Consider the following 25,429-nt stretch of genomic DNA (forward strand, 5'->3'; position numbering starts at 1 on the left):
GTATAGAGAAGGGCTATAAATCCATGCTTCCACTTCCACTTCTAAAGCACTGTCCTCTGCCCTTGTACAATCCAGTAGGAAACCCTTTGCAGCTACAAGATTCATTTCAGTCCAGTATTCAGTAGTCATAGCTCAATCATTGGGCAATGTTTTGAAATACACTTAATTGTTAAAAGTTTTCGGATGCCTGCCATTACATGCACATGAACTTTAATGGCATCCCAGTCTTCGTTCATAGGGTTCAATTGTGAGTTGGTCCACCTTTTGCCGCTATAACAGTTTCAACTCTTCTGGGAAGGATGTCCACAAGGTTTAGGAGTATGTCTATGGGAATGTTTGACCATTCTTCCAGAAGTGCATTTGTGAGGTCAGGCACTCATATTGGATGAGAAGGCCTGGCTCGCAGTCTCCGCTCTGAATATATACCAAAGGTGTTCTATCAGGTTGAGCTCAGGACCAGTCAAGTTCCTCCAACCCAAACTCACTCATCGATGTCTTTATGGACCTTGCTTTGTGAACTGGTGTGCAGTCATGTTGGAACAGGAAAGGGCCATCCTCAAACTGTTCCCACAAAGTTGAGATCATGAAATTGTCCAAAATGTCTTGGCATACTGATGCCTTAGGCATTCCCTTCACTGGAACTAAGGGGCCAAGCCCAACCCCTGAATAACAACTCTGCACCATAATCCCCCCTCCACCAAATGACTTGGACCAGTGCAAAAAGCAAGGCCCATAAAGATATGGATGAGTGATTTTGGGGTGCAGCAACTTGACTAGCCTGACCTCAACCCAATAGAACCCCTTTGGGATGAATAAGAGCGCAGACTGCGAGCCAGGTCTTCTCATCCAACATTAGCGCGTGACCTCACAAATGCGCTTCTGGAAGAATGGTCAAACATTCCCATAGACACACTCCTAAACTTTGTGGACAACCTTCCCAGAAGAGTTGAAGCTGTTATAGCTGCAATGGGTGGGCCAACTCAGTATTGAACTCTATGGACTAAGACTGGGATGCCATTAAAGTATATGTGCGTATAAAGGCAGGTGTCCAATACTTTTGACAATACAGTGTATCAGCAGACTCTTTTCAATATCTCTAAAATGTTCCTATACTAATCAACAAAGGTTTTGGGGAGTGGGGTCTCTGGTTCACCTGACCTGACTAGGAAATACAGTAAGTGTATATTAGAACCAAAAAGCACAATGTAATGGCCACATCTTCAAGAGTGTGGTCTAGTTACTCTGCCCTCTCTTTTTCTGGGATGGAAGAAGGGTATACCATCAAGAGACACACCCAAACATAGGTACCCTGTTTACACACTTAGGTGTTCCATCTACACACAAATATACATAGGTACTTCATCTGTACACCCACATTGGTACATTTTCTATACACACACACACACACACACGTAACTACTTAAAAACATACCGTATTTTTCGGACTATAAGGCGCACGTAAAAGTCTAAATTTTCTCCCAAAAACGACCGTGCGCCTTATAATCCGGTGCGCCTTATATATGACCTGTTGACATCACTGGAGTTCTTTGTTAACAGTATCTGTCAGATGGGCGCGCATGGAGTCACAGATCAATAGGGATGGAGATTCGTGGAAAAAGCCACCCGGTCTCTTGACGTTAACCTTCGGACTATAAGGCGCACGTAAAAGCCTAAATTTTCTCACAAAATCGACCGTGCGCCTTATAGTCCGATGCGCCTTATATATATGGAAATATCCATTTTATCAGCCGGTCGTTGCTAGTGCGCCTTATAATCCGGTGCGCCTTATAGTCCGATGCGCCTTATATATGGAAATATCCATTTTATCAGCCGGTCGTTGCTAGTGCGCCTTATAATCCGGTGCGCCTTATAGTCCGAAAAATACGGTACATGAAAGTCAGATTTATGTCATTGCGCATAGTAGCATTTATTAAATGAGAAGAAGAAAATGCATTATTTCATTGGATATTTACATCATTCACTGAGCCAATGCTGTCAGATAGAAAAGCACACAAGACAAATGGGGTAGGAAAATCATTTTTTAAGCGTACACATTAGACTGTTAGGGATAATATATAGAGGAATAAAACAGCTCTACACATTTTTACAAATTACATTTTTTTTTGTTGACCAATCAGAATGTCCCCTTTCATTTAATTGAAGCAGAAAAGTTAAAATATAGATATTTTTGGTTGGAATATGCAAATAAATGGTTCCTTTCACCTATTTTTTAACTTTTTTTTTTTTTTTACAGTGAAACTATTTCACCCACCAGTATGTGGTTCACTGTGACCTGAAAGATATCTAATCGCTAACAGGTTGATATTTTAAGCTGTCGTATACCAAAAGTAAGATAGCAACTGGATCTTTCTGGTTTATTTCTGTTGATGGATCTCATTCACATTGGTTGAGGCATTTCTGCTGTCCATTCTATTTTCAGCAAATGCGGTCCCTGCACCACTTTTTCTGTGATCTGAGAATAGGAAAGAGAAAATCATAAAGCTTAGAGTATAATGAAAGGATTTTTTTTTAAGTTTTGGACAGAGCGGAGATGGATTAGTACATCTGTTTTTAGTGTTACTTTTGCCCCCCCCCCCCCCCTTTCCCTGTTAGGTAGATTCACCCTCTGCATTTGTCCTGTTTACCATCATCATCAAAAGTGAAAGTAAAAGAAAATCCCCAATTTGGGGTTGTCTCCAGAACAATAATAGAGGGGATATCTTCCAATGAGGACTCTAGTTCTGCTGACCTCAGGGGCCCCCAATGGATTCCCTTAATTTGCAGGCATTTCATCTTACTTCCTGTTTTCACAAATTAAGAGTATCGCCTGTAGTTGGTATTGTTAGTAATTAGTACCAGCATCCACAAGTCATAGTATCAAGAAAAAAGGAGGGTTTTTTTTGGCATGGGAGTTTTTGGAATCCCGTTGTTTGTAACCCATCCTTCTGAATTCGGGGTGAGCTGATTCTTTCCCCTTTCTTTCCAAAATTTTGATTGATTATTGATTACAATATTTCATGATATTTTGCTGTTGTTTGTTAATTGTCCTGTATTAATTAATTATTATGTTTTGTATAGATATCCTCCTGAGGAAGCAGTCTTTATACCGCGAAACTAGTAGAGGAGACCCCCATGCGCTCTTCATTTGAATTCCCCATTTTGTGGAGAAATTGTCAAAGACGCTGTTATTGCTATATGTATTCTTTGTATTTTAAAAAGGGTGATGTTTGTCCTTTGTGTTTTTACATATGTTTATTAAATAAGATAATATTTTAAATGTTATTTGTTTTTCTTGATAGTACCGATATAGTCCAATTTTCATTTATTTTTGGGTGGGAATTACCCAGAGGATTAGTATAAGCAACTATCCCTGGTACTCCCATGCCAAAAAAAACCCTCACTTCCTGTTTTGGTGAAGGGATGGAAAGTAGAGGTAGATCTCCCACAGATGGCAAAAAAATTTGACATGGGTTGTAACCATCCATGACTCTAAAAGTATATCTAAAATGAACAAAAAAAAAAAAGCTTTTCCTACAGTTCTTCTTTAATTGCTTATTAATGTCTGATATGAAGAACAAGGAATAGTGGCATACAGAAACCCAGGGAAACCAATCAAAGACTAATATTTTAAAGTGCTGATTCAATATCAATATTTCAGATTAGAGTATTCTGGTGCCAGGGTTGCCACACACAAGCTTTTGGTGCAAGACTGCATGCTATCAGTACAGAGGCCTGCAACAGACAGGACAAGGCAAGTTTGTAGTAGAATAACGGCAAAATATTGTAACCAGTCTTTTTAAAACCAGCACTTCTGTACACCCCAGTTCGGGTCATGGTCACAGCATTTTGGCCTAAGTAGGATCACATATCACCAAGCTTTTTGAGATGGTAAGGAGGGACACCTATCAGCAAAAGAATGCAGGCATAGGACACACCCCTTGCCATGCCCCCTGAAAGAGGAATTCTACAAAAAAACAAGATTGGTTAAACCAACAAGTGCTTTTTTTTACCACTACTATTCCTTTATATTGGCTTTTGGAATTTACAAATGTAGCAATTTAGAAATCAGATGAAAGGTTTAGCACTGAGAAACACTTTTTGATAGATAAAAAGTGCATTTTATATACATCTATATAGATCAGACCAAAATGAGGGACAAACAAGGAGGAATGAGGGACAGAGGGACATTGCTCCAAATCAGGGACAGTTGGGAGGTATGGGATCATGGGATTCTTTCCATCAGAGTCTCCAGAGATATATTAAAACATAGTCAACCTGCCAGCAACCATCCATTGGCTGGGCTGACCCTTTAACTGCATATACACATAAATCACCAAAGATGGAGCTTAGTAGATGTTGCTGCTGTGTGCCAAATATTTCTTGGTGCTGGAACGGGAAAAGTTTTCTGACCCATACGGTCTGTTACATTAGACAGCAAAACCCGTTTGCTTTTGTCGCTGTGAAATGAATATGACTAGCTGCCTTGGCTCATGCTGAAGTGATTAGTGGTGGTTCAAGCTGGAGATGCCAGCCAATAAATCTGATAATATGAAGATCAATACACTATGGGTGCAAAAGGTGTGTAGTGACATCAAGTACATAGGGGTTGAGGACCTTGATATTATTTCGATCCATGCATTAGTATAGTTAAAAACAAAAAAAAAAGATTATTCTAAATTTTTCTGTACTTACCGGAGACTGAAGATGAAGCTGACCTTCCTCCTTGTCTTGATGAATAATTACCATTACCATGACCATTACCGTTACCATAACCATTACGGTGCACTGAAATTCTGCACAAAAAATAACAAATTGGCATTGCTGAAATGGCAATGTACAAATTGTTGATAATTCAAATATTTAACAAATAATACTATATGGCATAAATAAATCCATTTTAAGATATTGGCGTAATCGTCTTTAGCCAATCTGCATCCGAAAAGTGACTACTGCTATGTGGGGATGGTGGAAACACTAATCATCACTTCTTGGTTCCTTAAATATTTGCAAGTACAGCTTTTTGAATGACAATTTAAGTGTCCAGTCAATCACAACAAGTAAATTGTGTGTTTCTTTACAAAATGCCAAAAAAAAAAAAAAAATATATATATATATATATATATATATATATATATATATATATATATCTTCATAATACACCTACCTTTCTTCGTCTTCTAGAAGCTTGTGGTAAATGTCTATCTCATTCTCCAGCTTGCTTCTGATGTCCAGCAGAAGCTTGTACTCTCGTGACTGGGTTTCCAGTTCATGTCGGAGATCAAACAGCTGATCCTCCAGGATCATCACCTTGTCTTGAATTTCAGTCAGCTCATCATAGTATCGACCTTCTGTCTCTGCCAGTGTGTTCTCCAAGGAGTTTTTCTATTTATTTGAGGGAACATTTATGACTTTTTATTTAAGAGAAAAAAACATCACAGGCCATTACCAATACACCCATGGTATAATCCCAAATTCAAATGGAATCTTCAGTATAAATTAGAAGTATAAAATCTGTTGGGGGTGCTAAATGTATCTAATATTGGGATTAATACCGTACCGTGGCACACTGTGTCTGCAGTTCTATCTCCAAATTCTGTACAGTGCGTCTCAGTTCCATAACTTGACTCTTTTGTGACTCAATCTGTTCATTGCTATCACATATCTCGCTCTTCAGCTCGTTGATCTAAAACAGAAGGTACAGAATTTTGCAGTTAAAATACATGTCAGGAAATTGAGGACACACAAGCATTTCATCGGGGTCCAACTGGAGACCCTTTCTGTTAAACAAATGGGAAGACCATTACCACAACAATATGATAATTTTCCTCCAAGAAAGTATGTGTTTCATTTCAGTGTTGAGGGAATACATATTATCAGTTTAGTCACCTGCTGCTGGTAATCTTTCTCGGCTTTTTTGCGATTTGCTTCAGCCAACTCTTCATACTGAGACCTGGTATCATTCAAGATTTTAAGAATGTTGAATCCAGGAGCAGCGTCCATCTGGACTGTCACGTCACTAGAGACACCTTGCAAGGCCTTCATCTCCTAGAAATGATAACTTAGTCAACGGATAACTAATGCAAGTGACAAACACATTCCTAAGTGTATAAATACGTGACTGGTGTTATCTTCCATGTGTACCCTACAAGCAGTAATAATAACTATTATATTTATGCACAGATCTAAATTAATATAAAGCTTTGGTGGGTTAGCACTAGAGGAAAGAAAATAATGTGCCTATGCCAGTATGAGTTCTAATAATGCTACTGGTTTGACCTATACTACCTAAATCTGTCTATCAGCATATGTATACGGCTAATGCATTTCTTACCTCTTCATGGGTTTTCTTACGGTATGCAAGTTCTTCCGTTAGGCTCTTAAACTGAGCTTCAAGATTGGACTTATCATAGGACAAGTCATCTAGAAGGCTACGTAATCCAGAGACATCGGCATCCACATTTTGAAACAGGCTGCGTTCACTTTCATACCTGAAAACACAAACCATTATTCGTATGGATGATGAGATATTTTTTGTCTGCAATATTCTTTTAGTAGCCAGGACTGCTGATTATGACAACAATCTCCAAAGCAATATTAGCCCTACCATGAAATATATAATACTAGTATACCCTGTTTCCCCGAAAATAAGACCTAGCGTGATTGTCACTGATGGCTGCAATATAAGCCCTACCCCCCAAATAAGCCCTACCCCGTTTCCCTGAAAATAAGACCTACAAGGACTTTAACTAGGGCTTATTTGGGGAGTAGGGCTTATATTGCAGCCATCACCGACAATCACGCTAGGTCTTATTTTCGTGAAAACATGGTAGTACATATGTAAAACTTCACCCAACAAAAGACACACACATTTGTAGTGAATACATTTCATAATACATTTTTTTCTTTTGGGTAGTGTAGGGCAGGGATTGAGCCCCACCAAACTTTTTGTGCAGTTTGCGTTCTTTGCTCAAAGTTCTCCCCAAACCTTGTCACAGGCCTTCAAGTGATTCTCCATAAAACTATATAAAGAATGAACTAAAGAAAGGAAGCAGAAATCTGCTCTATTTCACCCTAAAAGTATTCGGCTTAGATCCGATTTGGTGCAGAGCAGTGGCGTAACTAGAGCCTTCAGGGCCCCGATGCAAGAAACCATGAAGGGCCCCCCTGCACCCCAGCCAGGGCCCTTCCCTCCGAGTCCGGCAGTGGAACTCCAGGGCGTGGTCACAGGTATGACCTTTGTGAGCCCTGTAGTTCCACCACTGGTATCAGTAGTTTTTTTTTTATAAGTTTATTTTTATTTTTAGGTGCCCCATTGGGGGACTGTCCCTGGGCAGGATGGGGTCCCCGTCCCCAGAAGAGATGAGGTCCTTTTCTCCAGGGCAGATGAAGTTACTGCCCCCAGGGGAGAAGGGGTCCCTGTCCCCAGGGGAGGTGGGGGTCCATGTCCCCACGTGAGAAGGAGTCCCTGTCCCCGGGGGGAGATGGAGGGGGTATGTAATGGTGTGTGGGGGATGGGGTCCTCTCACTCACCATGACCAAGCTGTAGGCCGCACACTCATCCATGTTGGCCTGGGCTCCATCCAGTGTGCTGGACGGGTGATCAGCATATCTCCCAGAAAGACCATTCATCATCTGTGTATGACGGGGGAGGAGGGGGGCTGGCAGACAAGCCTGCAATGTCCTCCGGGGGCTCTCATAGGGCTTAACTGCATCTGTGTGCTTAAAGTTTGTTTACCCGGGAGAAGTATGCAGTGCAGTGTGGTACGGACCCGGGGGGTGGGGGGGTGGGACTCTGGCTGGGGAGAACAGACATCGGACTGAGCGGCAATGCATGGAGCAGGAGAGGGGTACTCTGAGGAGCCGGCCGAGGACACAGGTCATGCGGGGAATGCACAACTAAAGAGCAGCCAGTGCGATAGTCGAGCATGGAGCTCTGCTAGTCACCCTCCACCTCCAGCCACCCGTGTGCATGGTGCACTGGTACCCCTAGCTGCCTATGCTGCTGCCGGCCAAATGTAGAGGGGGCTGCATGGGCCCCCTGCATCACAGGGCCCGGTTGCGGTCGCGACTGCTGCACCCCCTATAGTTACGTCCCTGGTGCAGAGATCAATTCTGTAAATATTTTCCAAATTTACTGTACTCTTGTAGCTGCAGTTCACATTTGTTGCCGGCAGGTGGTGCTGTGTACCTAGAAAATGGGCTTTAACTAGCTGTGCATTATTCATTTATTTTGTTTTACTACTATTATAATTGCATTAAGGAAGAACTATACACCTTAAACATTTTTTCAAGTGGTTAGAAATGGGATTTTTTTTTTCAGTCCTTTTGCCATTGTGCCTCTCTGCTTTGTTAGATAAATCACTTTTTGTCATATTTAGGGTTTACGTACATTAGAACAGCATTTAGTTATTGATTGATAGCAGAGATTTATTTTTAGATCAAATTAACTTTTACGGGAATAGTAAAACTGTACACTTTTTTCACGTACTTTGCTTTGAAATCATCTGCAGCCAGTTGAGAATTGTCATTTTCCACAGTGAGATGATTATTATCCAAAATAGAAGAAAATATCTGTAAGAATATAGGGAAAAACAAAATACGATGAGCTTAACATGTCTAAGCACCTGGATTTCAAATGATAAATCTAGAATGTAAAAAGTTGTATGTAATATAATGCATAAGAATAATGTGGCAAATTTAACATAGTATAAATCACTCCTTTAGTTCATAATAAAAGAAAGCTGATTTGGTAATCACAGGAAACGTGCCTTGCAACACCTTAGCATTAATGCGTATTGGCTGTTGGTATATCATTACTCTTACTATATTATTGTGTGTTTAGTCCTAGGAGGTGCCCGTAACTGTCCTGCACAGCAATTGTGGATCTGCGTAAGTATTTATTTCTAACTATATATTTAAAATTTCACAATGTGCATTTAAGTCTCATGTATTTTTTTACTATGATTCATATCTCTACAACTAATGTACAGTTGTCTTTAGCAACACACATCTAGCAGCCCTGAAGAGTTGTCTTCCTGTTTTATGCTAATAGGGTTTGACCAATAGAAATATGTTTCTTCTATACAAATTCAATAGGCATAAGCTTATAGTAGTGGCTGGAAGGCTTACGGTACCTTTTCTTTAAGTTCTTCAATGGTCTTGTAATATTTAGTGTAATCGACTTTTTGAAGTTTATGGGTCTCATACCAGTTTTTAATCTTGACTTCAAGTTCTGCATTAGAGTCTTCTAGAGCATGCACTCTATCCATGTAGGTAGCCAAGCGAGAGTTAAGGTTCTGCATGGTTTCCTTTCCTCCAGCTTGATGAAGACTAACTTCTCCAAGGGAACAATTGCTAAAACCTCCTCTTTGCCCAGAATTTCCTTCACAGACTCCACCAGAGCCTTGATGGTTAGCTGAACCTCTGCTAGAAAAGCCCCCTGTTGACCTGCTGCTAAAACTAACAGTATGGCCTCCATTCTGTCCACCAGAATGACCACCCCCTAAACCAGTAGATCCTCCAGAGCTACCAACATGGTCTCTACTTTGAGCATTTCTAGAGCTGGCTCTATGTCCTCTAGAGCTGTCTCCATAGCCACCAGAACTGCCACCATGACTTCCACATTGCACATTCCTAGAATCTCCAGTATAATCCCTGTAACCACTGTCATGGCCTCCATGTTGCCATCTATTAGAGCCACCTCTATTTCCATCATAGCAGGCACCTTGGCTTCCATGTTGTCCTCCATTTGACACAGCAACATGTCTTCTAGAACTATTGTTATAGTCTCCACTATGACCTCCACTGGAGCCACCTGTATATCCACTAGAACTGCCACCTTTGCTTCCACTTTGTTCACCCATAGATACAGCATCATGTCTTCTAGATCCACTTTCATAGCCTCCACTTTGCTCTCCATTGGGAGAACCACTTGTATAGCCACCAGAGCTGCTGTCATGGCTTCCACCTTGCACATTCCTAGAAGCACCAGCATATCCCCTGGAACCACTGTCATGGCCTCCACTTAGACCTTCACTATAGCCACCTGTATATCCAACAGAGCTGCCACCCTTGCTTCCACTTTGTCCCCCCATGGACTCAGCAGCATGTCTCCTAGAACAACTGTCATGTTCTCCATTATGACCTCCACTAGAGCCACCTGTATGTCCACCAGAGCTGCCACCCTTGCTTCCAATTTGTCCGCCTATGGACACAGTATCATGTTTCCTAGAACCACTGTCATATTCTCCACAATGACCTCCACTAGAGCCACCTGTATATTTACCAGAGCAGCCACCCTTACTTCCACCGTTTTCGCCCATGGACACAGCATCATGTCTCCTAGGATCACTGTCATGTTCTTCACTATGACCTCCACTAAAGCCACCTGTATGTCCACCAGAGCTGCCCCCCTTGCTTACACTTTGTCCACCCATGGACACAGCATCATGCCTTCTAGAACCACTGTCATATTCTCCACTATGATCTCCACTGGGGCCACCTGTATATCCACCAGAGCTGACACCCTTGCTTCCACTTTGTCCACCCAAGGACACAGCGTCATTTCTCCTAGAATCACTGTCATATTCTTCACTACGACCTTCACTAGAGCCACCTGTATATCCAACAGAGCTGCCACCCTTGCTTCCACTTTGTCCCCCCATGGACTCAGCAGCATGTCTCCTAGAACCACTGTCATGTTCTCCATTATGACCTCCACTAGAGCCACCTGTATGTCCACCAGAGCTGCCACCCTTGCTTCCACTTTGTCCGCCCAAGGACACAGCATCATGTCTCCTAGAATCACTGTCAAATTCTCCACTATGACCTCCATTAGAGCCACCTGAATGTTCACCAGAGCTGCCACTTTTGCTTGCACTTTGTGCACCTATGGACACAGCAACATGTTTCCTCGAACCACTGTTATATTCTCCACTATGACCTTCACTAGAGCCATCTGTAAATTCACCAGAGCTGCCACCCTTGCTTCCACTTTGTCCGTCCATGGACACAGCATCATGTCTCCTAGAATCACTGTCATATTCTTTACTATGACCTCCACTAGAACCACCTGTATGTCCACCAGAGCTAACACCCTTGCTTCCACTTTGTCCACCCATGGATACAGCATCATGTTTCCTAGAACCTTTCTCAAATTCTCCACTATGACCTCCACTAGAGCCACCTGTATGTCCACCAGAGCTGCCACCTTTGCTTCCAATTTGTGTGCCTATGGACACAGCATCATGTTTCCTCGAACCACTGTCATATTCTCCACTATGACCTTCACTAGAGCCACCTATATATTTACCAGAGCAGCCACCCTTGCTACAACTTTGTCTGTCCATGGACACAGCATCATGTTTCCTAGAATCACTGTCAAATTCTTCACTATGACCTCCACTAGAACCACCTGTATGTCCACCAGAGCTGCCACCCTTGCTTCCACTTTGTTCACCCATGGATACAGCATCATGTTTCCTAGAACCTCTGTCAAATTCTCCACTATGACCTCCACTAGAGCCACCTGTATATCCCCCAGAGCTACCACCCTGACTTCCACTTTGCCCTGCCTTGGAAATGCCACCATGTCCACTGGAACTGCTATCATAGCCTACATTAGATTCACTGCTTGAGTGAACACCAGAAGAACCACCACCAGAGACACTACTAGAACCACCTTTCTGATTTCCAAATGAGTCATTTCCTGAACTATGATCAGACCCAGAGTTTCTTCTGTGGTCACTTCTGTTCGTGTTATTTGCTGTTTCCCTATGTTCCTGACCTGAACCGCCATGAGTGTTTTCCTCGCCATAGTTTGAAGCAGAAGTTTCTCTATCATTTGGCTGCTTTTGGGTATTACTTCTAGCACCAGTAATGTGCTCATCATTGTGGACACCAGAAGATGTATGCTGGTCATCTCTATCTCCACAGCCTTCACTTTGTCTGCTTGATGTTGAAGTTCCATGGGATTCCTGGTGGGTTGACATTTTCTTCAAGGGAGAAATGTAGACTTCTTAGAGAAGAGATGATTGTCAAAACACACAGTAACACCGAAATGACTTTCTGGCATTTTATACCCAAGTGGGTGTTACATGGCAAAATTCCATAAACTATTGAATGTTACAATGTTACCAACCTAGAATCTTTATGTACTTATTTATAACGTTTAATAACTGACTTAAAGAATATTTCTTTAAAATTGGGTAGTAGTTTGAGACTGGATCACATTTCAAAGCAGAGGCAGGTGGAGTTAAGTCTGAGCTTTATTGCTATAATTTAGGAGTTTATTGTTTTTACTATATATTTTTATTATCATACCAAAGGAACACAGTATTTAAATGTCTGTCTTCTGACAAAAGATAAAATTAACCTGTTGGAATTGGAGCAAACAACATTTTTCCTTGAAGTTTGTATACTACATACAAATTTCAAGGAAAAATGTTGTTTGCTCCAATTCCAACAGGTTAATTTTCTCTTTTGTCAGAAGACAGACATGCAGACAGAAATGCACTACGCATTCCTGAACTCTGGACTGTGTACGTTGTGCACTCCTGAACCCTGCACAGTGAATGGGCTAATGCTATTTTTTGTTTTGTTTTTTAAAGCATTTTAAAGTTTTTTTTTGTTTTGTTTTTTAAAGCATTTTAACGTTTTTTTCCCCCCAAAAAAAGTGTTCGAAAAAAATGCTGCACAAAAAACATGCAAAATAAGTTGCAATGACCCTTGTATTCTCTAGGGTCATTGCTAAAAAAAATATATAATGTTTGGGGGTTCTATGTAATTTTCTAACAAAAAAGTTTGAATTTTACATGTAGGAGAGAAATGTCAGAATTGGCCTGGGTGCAGGGGCGGACTGACAACTTATGGGGCCCCCGGGCAATAAGAGATTATGGGGCCCCCAGGCTTACAGATGGCCACCACGTGGCAGCCATTTTTTTTTTTTAGAGGAGGGGCACCAAGCTCGGCGACATGCAGGGTGGCAGGAGACCTAGAGCTGGTGACCCAGTAAAGGCACCACGAGCCTCTAATGGGCAGTGCCACCTTAACATCATGGTCCCCTGGGCAAAATACTGCACTGGGACCCCTACCAGGGAGATGATAATCTGTGGCATGCATAGTGAACCATGGCGAACAATGGGCATGGTCAATGGGAGAGTCTTAACCACTTCAGCCCCGGAAGTATTTACCCCCTCCCTGACCAGAGCACTTTTTGCGATTCGGCACTGTGTCGCTTTAGCTGACAATTGCGCAGTCGTGCGAGGTTGTACCCAAACAAAATTGATGTCCTTTAGTTCCCACAAATAGAGCTTTCTTTTGTGGGATTTTTAGTTTTTGCGCTATAAACGAAAAAAGGCAGACACTTTTTTTTAAAAAGCAATATTTTTTACTTTATACTATAAAAAAAAAAGTAAGATAGAGAGAGAGATGGATAGATATACACACATTTTTTTTCCAGAGTTTAGGCCAATATGTATTCTTCTACATATTTTTATTAAAAAATAAAAATCACAATAAACGTCTATTGATTGGTTTGCGCAAAAGTTATAGTGTCTACAAAATAGGGGATAGATTTATGGCATTTTTATTATAATTTTTTTTCTTTTACTAGTAATGGCGGCGGGACTGCGACATTATGGCAGACAGATTGGACACTTTTGACATGCCCTACGGCAGAGCCCCCAGAGTGCCACCTTCCATGAATATCCCCACACACACACACACACACCTTTGCACCTTGGTGCTTGGTGAGGTAGGCAGCTGTTGGGCAAGGCCTTTAAAAAAAAAATAAAGCCACATGTTGCAGGCTCTGAACTGCACATGTGCTGTCGTAGAGTCAGCGGAATAGTGAACTGCAGTGCTTGGCCTCAGATCGGGCAGTGGGGCATATGAATAAAAGCTGTGCACCATGTTATCACTGCACAGGTGTGCACCCAGACCTGCCTTGCTGCCTGATCCGAGGTTGAGCTCAGCAGTGCACCAATCAGATGGCTCCGAATGGCAACAAGGGCATTTTTCACGGGCACAGGATTGTTGGATCAAATTCTGTTGAGCGGCAGTGAGCACACATGGATCATACAGTATACACACACGCATGCACAGTACACACAGATGCACAGTATATACACAAACACATGCATGCACAGTATACCTACACGCATGCACAGTAACACACAGACACAGTATACTTACAGACACACACACACACACACACACACACACTAGTGCACAGTATACACACACACACGCACACAGTATAGACACAGACACATGCCTGCACAGTATATACACACACACACTATATATATATATATATATATATATATATATATATATATAGATATATATATATATATAGATACACACACAGTATATATAGATACACACTATAGACACAGACACATGCCTGCACAGTATATATACACACAGTATATACACACACGCATGCACAGTATACACACACACAGTAATATATATATATATATATATATATATATATATATATACACACACAGTATACACATGCATGCACAGTACAGCACTTTTTACCCAAAAAAGTCTGATGGAACACACTGCTGCCTCCATCTCCTGGCATGCTGGGACTTGTAGTACCCCAGCAGCTCACAGACACAGGAATAGTAATGCATGTGAGGGGACTGTGCCTGTGTACTGGTAGGCAGGTAATGAGTAGGGAGGTGTAGCACAGATGGGGTGGGGGGGGGGGGAGACATTCAGCACATCCTCCAGAAGCAGTTCACTTCTCCTCAGACAAACGATCTAACTGCTTCAGAGACAGGAAGAGCTCTGCTTGAGCAAACACAGCCTCCCCCCTCCCCCTTGCTGACAATGGTAAACCACTCATAATCAGTTGCTTACCTTCTATCAGGCTGCAGGCTGTGCCCTCCCCCTCCTTCTTCTTCTTCTCTCCTCCAGCTGTCGGCATCTCCTGCTCATATCTCGAATAAGCCGCGCTGAAGAAGGGGGCGGGTACACTGTTTTCCCATTGGCTGAGGAGGCAGTGGAGAGGCGGGGCAACTACAATCTCGGGATTTTTACATTAAAAGTATGTCGGTAAGGGACATTTCAGGGACAGAAGTAAAAAAAACATAGATTTTTTACATACTGTCCCTGGTTTTTATTATGGCTGACAACCCTGATGGGGCCCCCTAGTGGCCGGGCCCTCGGTCCGTGACCGAGTGACCGAATGGTCAGTCCGCCCCTGCCTGGGTGGGAAGTGGTTAACTTGGGTTGTTCTTTGATGGAAGGTTATGGTAGTAGCAAGAAACAGCTAAATTAAAAAATATATTTTTTTTACTATTTTGGGCCAATATTTCTTTACCATTTACCACCAAAAGAAAGCCTGATTTGTCCTGGGTATAACCCACCTGGATGCACAAAGTAGTTGTGATGATATATATAGTTTTACTAACACATGTCAAAGTTTCAAATTTTTGCTTAGGCATTTAGATTTGTTTTACCCTTAGTCGCAAAGGGATTAAAGTCAATGGGTCTTTTTGTCAAAAAGGATCCCCCCCCCTAAAAAAAGCCCCAAAAAACAAGCAAAAAAGTGAGTGATAACATTTTGTCAACACATTAATTTTTACTGATTTTAATGAGTGGTAATCAGGGCTTTTTCAGTTCCGGTGTTCTGCCAAGAACTGTCCTCCCATCGGATAGTCTCCGCCCCGTACTGCACAGGCGCATCGCTTGCACAGTACGGCGGGCAAGGATTCCCTGAAAATCTCTGAAGATGAACGGCGACTGCGCACTTAATAGTACCTTCTGCCCTGAGTCCAGGTTCAAGCCCCACCATGCAAGTGGACATATGATAGATTATGTAAAACAGCACTTAGTAACAGGGCCCCTCGCGGGTTCGCCTCGCTCGCCACGCTTCGGGCACGGCCTCGCCTCGCTCACCAATTTCTTATTCTTAGCCCTTGTACACACGGTCGGAGAATCCGTTGGAATGTGTCCTATCGGACCGTGTTGTCGGATAATCCGACTGTGTGTGGTATGCATCGGACTGATTCCGTTGGAATATCCATCGGACCCAATTTTCCAACATGTTGGAAATATTTCCCGACCAACTGGTTCGATCGGACATACTCCGATCATGTGTAGAGAATTTTGATCGGACCAAGTGCCACGCATGCTCAGATCAAATTCCTACATCAAAGCTATTGGCTACTAGCCTGAACGTAGTCCCATCGTAACGAAATTACGTCATCACGTTCTGAATGATCGGATTTTTCGTCAACTTAGTCTGACCGTGTGTATGCAACAGTTTCGGACAAGATCCGACAGACAAAATCTGATGGACAAAATCCGACGGATTTGGTTGTCGAAATCTCCGAACGTGTGTACAGGGGCTAACTCTATGTCCACTTGCATGGTGGGGCTTGAACCTGAACTCAGTGGGCAGGCGTCGTTCATCTTCTGAGACTTTCAGCATCTCCTTGTCCTCCATACTGCGCAAGCGCAGCACAGGGCGGACACTATCCGATGGGGGATACCGGCACTTCCAGCACTGAATGTGGTGCTGGAGGGTCTACTGATGCTAGCTGCTGGGAGATCTGTTGTCTCCAGGGGATCCATTGTTGTGTGGGTCTATTGTTGCTGGGGAAGTTTGTTGTTGCTGGTGGGAGTGTCAATTGTTTCTGGAGGATCTTATGTGGCTATGGGGTCAATTCTTGCTGGTAGGGATCTATTGCTGAGGGAGGAGTCTGTTGTTGCTGGCTGCTTGAGGGTCTATTTATGCTGGCTGCTGGGAGATCTACTGTTTTGTTTCTGGCAGTAATCTGTTTTTATTGGGGGATATTTTGTTGCAGGGGTTCTAATGTTGCTGGAAAGGGAATCTATTGTTGCTGGAGGGTATTTTGTATCTGGAGAGGATGTATTGTATTGCTTTTCTTATTTTCTTGGTTCTGTATTCTCTGAAAGGGGCAGTACTGGAAGTTGGGTAGGGGTTAATACAAAGGGACAGAGCTTGAAGGTGGGTAGGAGGCAGACACAAGGGGTGACTCAGAAGGGAGGAGAACCTGCACATATCCTTGTGAAACAAAAAGGCCCTGGTGGTAATAATAAAAAAAAATGGTGTACATAACATGGTGTTTTCTATATTGGTAATCATTATAACGTTTTTAAAGATCTGCGGCAGACCCTAATACAGGGTTCGTTTTTGGTCAGAAATATGCTGTATTACTCAAAACTATTGAGCTTTGCAGACATCACACGTTATCAATTCATTAATTTATATTTATTCCTGGAAACATGTCACTTGTTCTATTCAGGGCAAAGTAAAAGGTTCACTTGACAGCCTACTGACCTAGTTGCAAACTGCAGCCTTGTGAAAAATCCAGTTCTTCTTGGTATGGTAAAGCATGTGACCCTCTTCCATTTATCTCACCGTGCAGTTTAAGCGTTGAAGAGTTTGTCCTGTCTATAATTAATCCCTTTGCATTTTTTTGGTGTTTTGGTGAGTGTCGGGTTCAGTTCAAGGCTGGATCATCACTGGAGTTGGAAGAAGGACTCAATGTCTCAAGAGCTCCTTTTTACCATTTTTGTGTCATTATCTTATGTTGTATCATTGAGAGAGGAAGTGTTGAGGCATCACCCCAGTCAGGTCACTGATGGCAATAACAACTGGACAGATGTTCTAACCAATTTCCCCAAATTTAAAAAAAAAATTTTGTCGGGATAGCCACTTGAAATTGGGGCTTGGATGTTGGCTCCAACTTGTCTTGCATACACACGGTCACACAAATGTTGGACAACGATTACGAATGTAGTGACGTACAAGACTTACTTGATATCTCCATTACGAACTGTCAGGAGAGAGGAGACAGATCTGACGTTCATACTAATTATGAACAGCGATCGGTCTCCTCCTCCAGGCAGTCCCATCCCCCCCACAGTTAGAAACACTCCCTAGGACACACATTTAACCCCTTGATCGTCGCCTAGTGTTAACCCCTTCCCTGCCAATGACATTTATTACAGTAATCAGTGGATATTTTTCTCTCTGATCGCTGTATAAATGTCACTGGTGCCAAAAAAGTGTCAAAAGTGTCCAATCTGTCCGCTGCAATGTCGCAGTCCCGCTTAAAATCGCAGATCACCACCATTACTAGTATAAAAAGGCCATAAATCTATCCCCTATTTTGTAGACACTATAATGTTTGCGCAAACCAATCAATATACGCTTATCGTGTTTTTTTTTTTTATACCAAAAATATGTAGAAGAATACATATCGGCCTAAACTGGGGAAGACACTTTTTTTTTTTTTTTTTTAGTTTTTTTTGGATATTTATTATAGCAAAAAGTAAAAAATATTGTTATTTTGTTTGGGTACAGCATCGCACGACTGCGCAATTTTCAGTTAACCACTTCAGCCCCGGACCATTTGGCTGCCCAAAGAACAGAGCGTTTTTTGCGATTTGGCACTGCGCCGGTTTAGCTGACAATTGCGCGGTCATACGATGTGGCTCACAAACAAAATTGATGTCCTTTTTCCCCCACAAATAGAGCTTTCTTTTGGTGGTATTTTATCACCTCTGCGGTTTTTATTTTTTGCGCTATAAACAAGAAAAGATCGACAATTTTGAAAAAAAAAACGCATTATTTTTTAATTTTGCTATAATAAATATCCCCAAAAAATATATACATTTTTTTCCCTCAGTTTAGGCCGATATGTATTCTTCTACATATTTTCATATTTTTGGTAAAAAAAACTGCAAAAAGCGTTTATTGATTGGTTTGCGCAAAAGTTATAGCGTCTACAAAATAGGGGATAGTTTTATGGCATTTTTATTAATATGTTTTTTTTATTAGTAATGGCGGCGATCTGTGATTTTTATCGTGAGGACCATTTACATTTATATAGCAATCAGTGCAATTAAAAATTTACTGATTACTGTGTAAATGTGACTGGCAGTCAAGGGGTTAACTACTAGGGGGCGCTGCAGGGGTTAAGTGTGTCCTAGGGAGTGATTCTAACTGTGGGGGGGGCTACTTGTGGTACGGCACTGATCACCGCTCCCGATTACAGGGAGCTGTGATCATGTCAGTGTCACTAGTCAGAACAGGGAAATGCTTGTTTACATTAGCATTCCCCCGTTCTTCCTCTCCATGAGAGGATCGCGGGTATCCCTGCGGACGCTGAGTCCGCGGGACCAGCAATAACACTCACAGAGCTCACAGCAGGGCCACATGCACCGCCAGCGGCATGCGCGCAACCACGCGGCGGCAAATTTAAAGGAACATACCTGTACGCCCATTTGTCTGTGCCATGCTCCTGACGTATATGTTCGTGCGGCGGACAGAAAGCGGATAAAGCAACTCAGTGCCGTATTTCAAAAAATGGGCCGGTCATTAAGGGGGCAAACCCTTCCTGTCCTTAAGTGGTTAAAGTGATACTAAACACACACTGTTTAATTTACACTCTCTTTCTCTCTTCTATTACTGTATATGGATGATGATACTGTAATTATTTTAATAATAACAAAAAAAAATCTAGGTTCGTGTTTCCTGAACGATATGCAGTCATATGACCCCCGCAGGAGCTGCTAGTGAATGTTGGTATCTCCCACCCTGCACAGCCAGGCATACAGCATTTTGCACCACACTCTGGAGACAAGAAACAGTCCTTGCAGCTTTGTTTTTGTGTTTTACTAGGGGAATTGAACTTGGATAGGGTTGAGAGGATTATGGGATGCCCACTTGATCAAACTCAGAACTCTTCAGTGTCACAAACTGTATACAGCCAGTATATCCACCTGTAACGGATGCCCCGCAACCCCAGCGGCCTCCCCAAGCTGTCTGCCGCAATGTACACAGGCTCTCTAGACAGGGAGAGTGCGCCTGTCATCTCTGCAGGGGATTTCCTTTTCTCCTCCCTGACACTGACCTTGGTAATGCTCACACAGACACCCGCCTGCAATCTGCTCCATCCCCTGTGCTCCTATTGGCAAGAGGAGAAGTCGAGTACAGGAGCCAATCTGAGGGACTGTGACAAGTAGTGATGGACGAACTTCCGACGGGACGTTTCGCGAACGCGAAACGCGAACGGACACAAACGTTCGCGAAAACGACCGTTCGCCGCGGGCTCCATTGACTTCAATGGGAGGCGAATTTCGCAAACCTTTAGGTCGAATTTGCGGCCACGGGGTAATTATTAGGGGGTAGCACGTAGTCCCACCACCTGGACAATAGCATAATACATGTATGAGGTGAATTTGGGATCGATAACTACAAGCATTTTTTTTTTATTTGGGAAATTGTTCTGACAATTCAGGACTATGGAGCTAATGAAGGCAATGGAGGAGAGGGAAGGTCAGGGACCAGGGTAGGCAAACAAGAGGGTGCAGGAGATACAGAGCACTGACAGCAGCACCGTAATACAGAGCACTGACATCAGCACCGTGACATACAGCGCTGACAGCAGCTCCGTGACATACAGCGCTGACAGCAGCTCCGTGACATACAGCGCTGACAGCAGCTCCGTGACATACAGCGCTGACAGCAGCTCCGTGACATACAGCGCTGACAGCAGCTCCGTGACATACAGCGCTGACAGCAGCACCGTGACATACAGCGCTGACAGCAGCTCCGTGACATACAGCGCTGACAGCAGCTCCGTGACATACAGCGCTGACAGCAGCTCCGTGACATACAGCACTGACAGCAGCTCCGTGACATACAGCGCTGACAGCAGCTCCGTGACATACAGCGCTGACAGCAGCACCGTGACATACAGCGCTGACAGCAGCTCCGTGACATACAGCGCTGACAGCAGCTCCGTGACATACAGCGCTGACAGCAGCTCCGTGACATACAGCGCTGACAGCAGCTCCGTGACATACAGCGCTGACAGCAGCTCCGTGACATACAGCGCTGACAGCAGCTCCGTGACATACAGCGCTGACAGCAGCTCCGTGACATACAGCGCTGACAGCAGCTCCGTGACATACAGCGCTGACAGCAGCTCCGTGACATACAGCGCTGACAGCAGCTCCGTGACATACAGCGCTGACAGCAGCACCGTAAGCAGCCCCAGGAGGAAGTCAGCACAGCACAGGGATGGTGTGATCCCCTCATAATAAGAACCCCCAGGAGGAAGTCAGCACAGCACAGGGATGGTGGGAGCCCCTCATAATAAGAACACCCAGGAGGAAGTCAGCACAGCACAGGGATGGTGGGAACCCCTCATAATAAGCAGCCCCAGTAGAAATATGACACCGCTCAACCTCTTCAAAGAGGAGGGTAGGGGCATATAGTACGGTGTGCTTTTTTGGGTCAGGGAAGTGAGCCAAATGAATTAAGAAGGTCTGTGTGCTTGATTCCAAAAATTGTTTATAGACATATACATGGTCTACTGATCACATGTGTTGAATTCCTCCGAGATCCATGCCTCATTCATTTTTAGAAATGTGAGGTAGTTAACACTGTGGTGAGCTAGGCGAGTACGCTTATCGGTCACAATCCCCCCTGCTGCGCTGAACGTCCTTTCGGACAGGACACTGGATGAGGGGCAAGCCAACAGTTCGATTGCAAATTGGGCAAGCTCTGGCCAGAGGTCAAGCCTGCCCACCCAGTAGTCTAGGGGTTCATCACTCCTCAGAGCGTCCACATCGGCCGTTAACCCAATGTAGTCGGACACCTGACGGTCTAGGCGTTCCCTGATGCTGGATCCGGATGACACCTGTCGATGGGTCGGCTGAAAGAATGACCTCATATCCGAAGTCACCAACACATCTTCAAACCGGCCTCTTCTTGCAGGCGCTGTTGGATTGGTACCCGCAAATCCTTCTCTGGGAGTGGGAATTGCTCCTCTGCCAGCGCACGCAAAAGCAGAATGCAGCATTTCTCGAAGCAAGGCCTGGAAGTGCTGCATTCTGACAGCCCTCTGCGACGGCGGTAACATTTCCGCCATTTTGTGTTTGTACCGGGGGTCTAAGTACGTTGCCACCCAGTACTGGTCCTTGACCCTCATGCTTTTTATACGGGGGTCCCTATTAAAACACTGGAGCATGAAGGCCCCCATTTGCACTAAAGTGGAAGCGGTGTGGTGGCCTGGCTCCTGCTCATCATCCAGGATAATGTCGTCCTCTTCATTCTCCTCTCCCCATCCTCGCACAACAGGGATCCCAGAAAGGTTTAAAGCATGCTCTTCTTGCTCCTGCTCATCCGCCCCGGCACCATCCTCCTCTGACTCCTCATCAGACTCCTGTTGTTGACTTGTCTCAGATAGAGTAGCCCCCCCTGGGAATTCATCCAGCATTGCGACTTCCTCATCTTCCCGCTCCTGCTCCTCCACAGCCTGATCAATGACACGACGCAATGCACGCTCCAGAAAGAAGGCATAAGGTACCATGTCACTGATGGCGCCATGGCTGCGACTGACCAGTTTGGTGATCTCCTCAAATGGCCGCAGAAGTCTGCATGTGTCGCGCATGAGCAGCCACTGGCGCGGTGAAAAAAAACCCAGCTCCCCAGAACCGTTTCTTTCGCAGAGTTCATACAGGTAGACGTTAACTGCACGTTTCTGCTGGAGCAGCCTATCAAGCATATAGAAGGTTGAGTTCCATCGCGTCGGGCAATCGCAAATAAGACGTCTGACCGGCAGATGGTGTCGCCGCTGAATGTCAGCAAGGCGAGCCATGGCCGTGTAAGATCTTCTGAAATGGGCCGAGATTTTCCTTGCCTGCCGCAAGATGTCCTGGACCCCAGGGTATTTGACAAGGAATCGCTGCACGACCAAGTTTAAGACGTGTGCCATGCACGGCACGTGCGTGATTTTGCCCTGTTTCAATGCGCTAAGCAGATTGGCACCGTTGTCACACACCACTTTACCAACTGTCAAATTGAGCGGTGTTAGCCACTCATCTGCCTGTGAACGCAAAGCTGAAAGGAGTGCCGGGCCAGTGTGGCTCTTTGCTTCCAGGCACAACAGACGCAGCACGGCATGGCAACGTCTCACCTGGCATGTGGAATAGGTTCTGGGGAGCTTGGGCGGTGCAGTGGAAGAGACGCTAGCAGCGGAAAAGGAGGAGGCAGCTGAGGAGGAGAGGGAGGAGGATGGAGTAGGAGGAGGAGAAGAAGAGTCAGGCCTGCATGCAATCCGTGGCGGTAAAACCAAATCTACACGGGTGCCACGGGTTACATGCTTGACGGCCGTCAGAAGGTTCACCCAGTGGGCAGTAAAACTGATATACCTTCCCTGCCCGTGTTTGCTAGACCACGTGTCTGTGGTCAGATGTATCTTGGCACCGACACTGTGTGCCAGAGATACATTCACTTGCCGCTGAACATGGCCATATAGCTCTGGGATGCCCTTCTCTGAGAAATACTTCCTTCCTGGGACCTTCCATTGTGGTGTTCCAATGGCCACAAATTTGCGAAAGGCCTCCGAGTCCACCAGTTTATATGGCAGTAGTTGGCGGGCTATGAGTTCTGACAAGCCAGCCGCCAACCGTTGGGCAAGAGGGTTATCCGGCGTCATCATTTTTTTACGCTCAAACATTAGGCCCACGGAAGCCTGCCTTTTTGCAGAAAAATGTGAGCTTGGCGTGATGGAAGGTGGAGTGGAGGACAATTGTGAGGAGAGAGGAGAAGGAGAAGTAGAAGACGAGGCTGGACGGTGAGAGCCTGCAGTGTGGCTTTGTGTGTTCCGTTGCTCCCACTGGGCTCGGTGATGGCTGCTCATGTGCCTTCTTAAGGCGGTCGTCCCTAGGTGAGTATTGGGCTTACCGCGACTAACGCGTTGACTGCAAAGATTGCAGATGGCAACGCTATTGTCAGCAGCGGACACGTTAAAAAAAGCCCACACTGCGGAGCCATGTGCCGGTGTCCTGGGAGCGCCAGATGTGACCGTACATGGTCGATGACTCGCTCCTGATACATTTGCAGTCTGCTTTGTCCCTGCTGTGCAATGTAAGTCATTGCTGCTTCTCCTCCCTATCTGCTGGTCCATATCTCCCTCTGAACTCCCCTCCTCTTCCTCTCTTGTGGGCACCCACGTGACATCACTAGACACGTCATCATCAACGTCACCTTCCCCACCGCTATAAGTAGAGTAGGCAGCAACACCGGGGACCAACCTCCTCCTTGGGCTGATCTGGGTACTGGCGTCAGACTGCTGAGTAGCGCTTGTTGCTACCTCCTCTTCCTGATCCAATACCAAGAGTGGCTGCGCATCAGAAATGTCCTCTTGATATGGATCGGAAAATAATTCCAGTGACTCAAGCGGAAGGTATGTGGTGGTGGTGGTGGTGGTCGTGTTGTTGGTGGTAGTGTCTTTGGGGGTGCACATAGCAGAGAGTGAAGAAGAGGGTGCAGATCGAGAGGATGAGGAGGGTGCAGAAGAGTAAGGCTGAGCGAGCCACTCAACCAAGTCTGGTGCATCCTTTAAAGTAATTGAACGCACCTTCTGCAACTTCCCACTTTGGCTCAAGCCTGTTGCTCCTGCCCTACCCCTACCACCCCTGCGGAAGGGCCTGCCTCTTCCTCTGCATGTCATTTTTTAAATGACCCTGTGACAAAACTCTTAGTCCCTATACCGCTGAAGGACTGCTGCAGTATAGGTGAGCGGTCAGCAGTGGTGCACGTCAACCCTATCTATTGTGGACCTATAGCGGTCCTTACAGAACAGCAGACTGTACCGCACTCAAGCCTATGTACCGTAGCACCCTATACCAAGTTACCAGTCCTTATAAGAACTTTTGTGGACCAAGCAGGTTGTGTATTAGTGTTTAGCAGACTGTACGTCAGTCCCTATACCGCTGAAGGACTGCTGCAGTATAGGGCAGCGGTCAGCAGTGGTGCACGTCAACCCTATCTATTGTGGACCGATAGCGGTCCTTACAGAACAGCAGACTGTACCGCACTCAAGCCTATGTACCGTAGCACCCTATACCAAGTTACCAGTCCTTATAAGAACTTTTGTGGACCAAGCAGGTTGTGTGTTAGTGTTTAGCAGACTGTGCGTCAGTCCCTATACCGCTGAAGGACTGCTGCAGTATAGGGCAGCGGTCAGCAGTAGTGCACGGCAACCCTATGTATTGTGGACCGATAGCGGTCCTTACAGAACAGCAGACTGTAACGCACTCAGGCCTATGTACCGTAGCACCCTATACCAAGTTACCAGTCCTTATAAGAACTTTTGTGGACCAAGCAGGTTGTGTGTTAGTGATTAGCAGACTGTACGTCAGTCCCTATACCAATGAAGGACTGCTGCAGTATAGGGCAGCGGTCAGCAGTAGTGCACGGCAACCCTATGTATTGTGGACCGATAGCGGTCCTTACAGAACAGCAGACTGTAACGCACTCAGGCCTATGTACCGTAGCACCCTATACCAAGTTACCAGTCCTTATAAAAACTTTTGTGGACCAAGCAGGTTGTGTGTTAGTGTTTAGCAGACTGTGCGTCAG

At 44.6% G+C, this 25,429-nt stretch overlaps 1 protein-coding gene across 1 annotated transcript; it reads right to left on the bottom strand.

The window, feature by feature from the left end:
• Positions 1-1,920: 1,920 nt before the first annotated feature.
• On the bottom strand, positions 1,921-11,990 carry LOC143934804 (uncharacterized). Its single transcript, XM_077458427.1, has 11 exons — positions 11,414-11,990; positions 10,145-10,273; positions 9,925-10,030; positions 9,135-9,618; positions 8,489-8,571; positions 6,332-6,488; positions 5,887-6,045; positions 5,558-5,683; positions 5,165-5,382; positions 4,693-4,793; positions 1,921-2,473 (listed from the first exon to the last, which is right to left on the bottom strand). The coding sequence occupies exons 1-11, from the start codon at positions 11,988-11,990 to the stop codon at positions 2,376-2,378; spliced, it is 2,238 nt and encodes a 745-aa protein (XP_077314553.1). The 3' UTR covers positions 1,921-2,375.
• Positions 11,991-25,429: the final 13,439 nt, after the last annotated feature.

Source organism: Lithobates pipiens, unplaced genomic scaffold (genome assembly GCF_037356315.1).
Source record: "Lithobates pipiens isolate NorthernLeopardFrog02 unplaced genomic scaffold, aLitPip1_a1.2 Scaffold_28, whole genome shotgun sequence".
NCBI classification, from domain to species: Eukaryota; Metazoa; Chordata; class Amphibia; order Anura; family Ranidae; genus Lithobates; species Lithobates pipiens.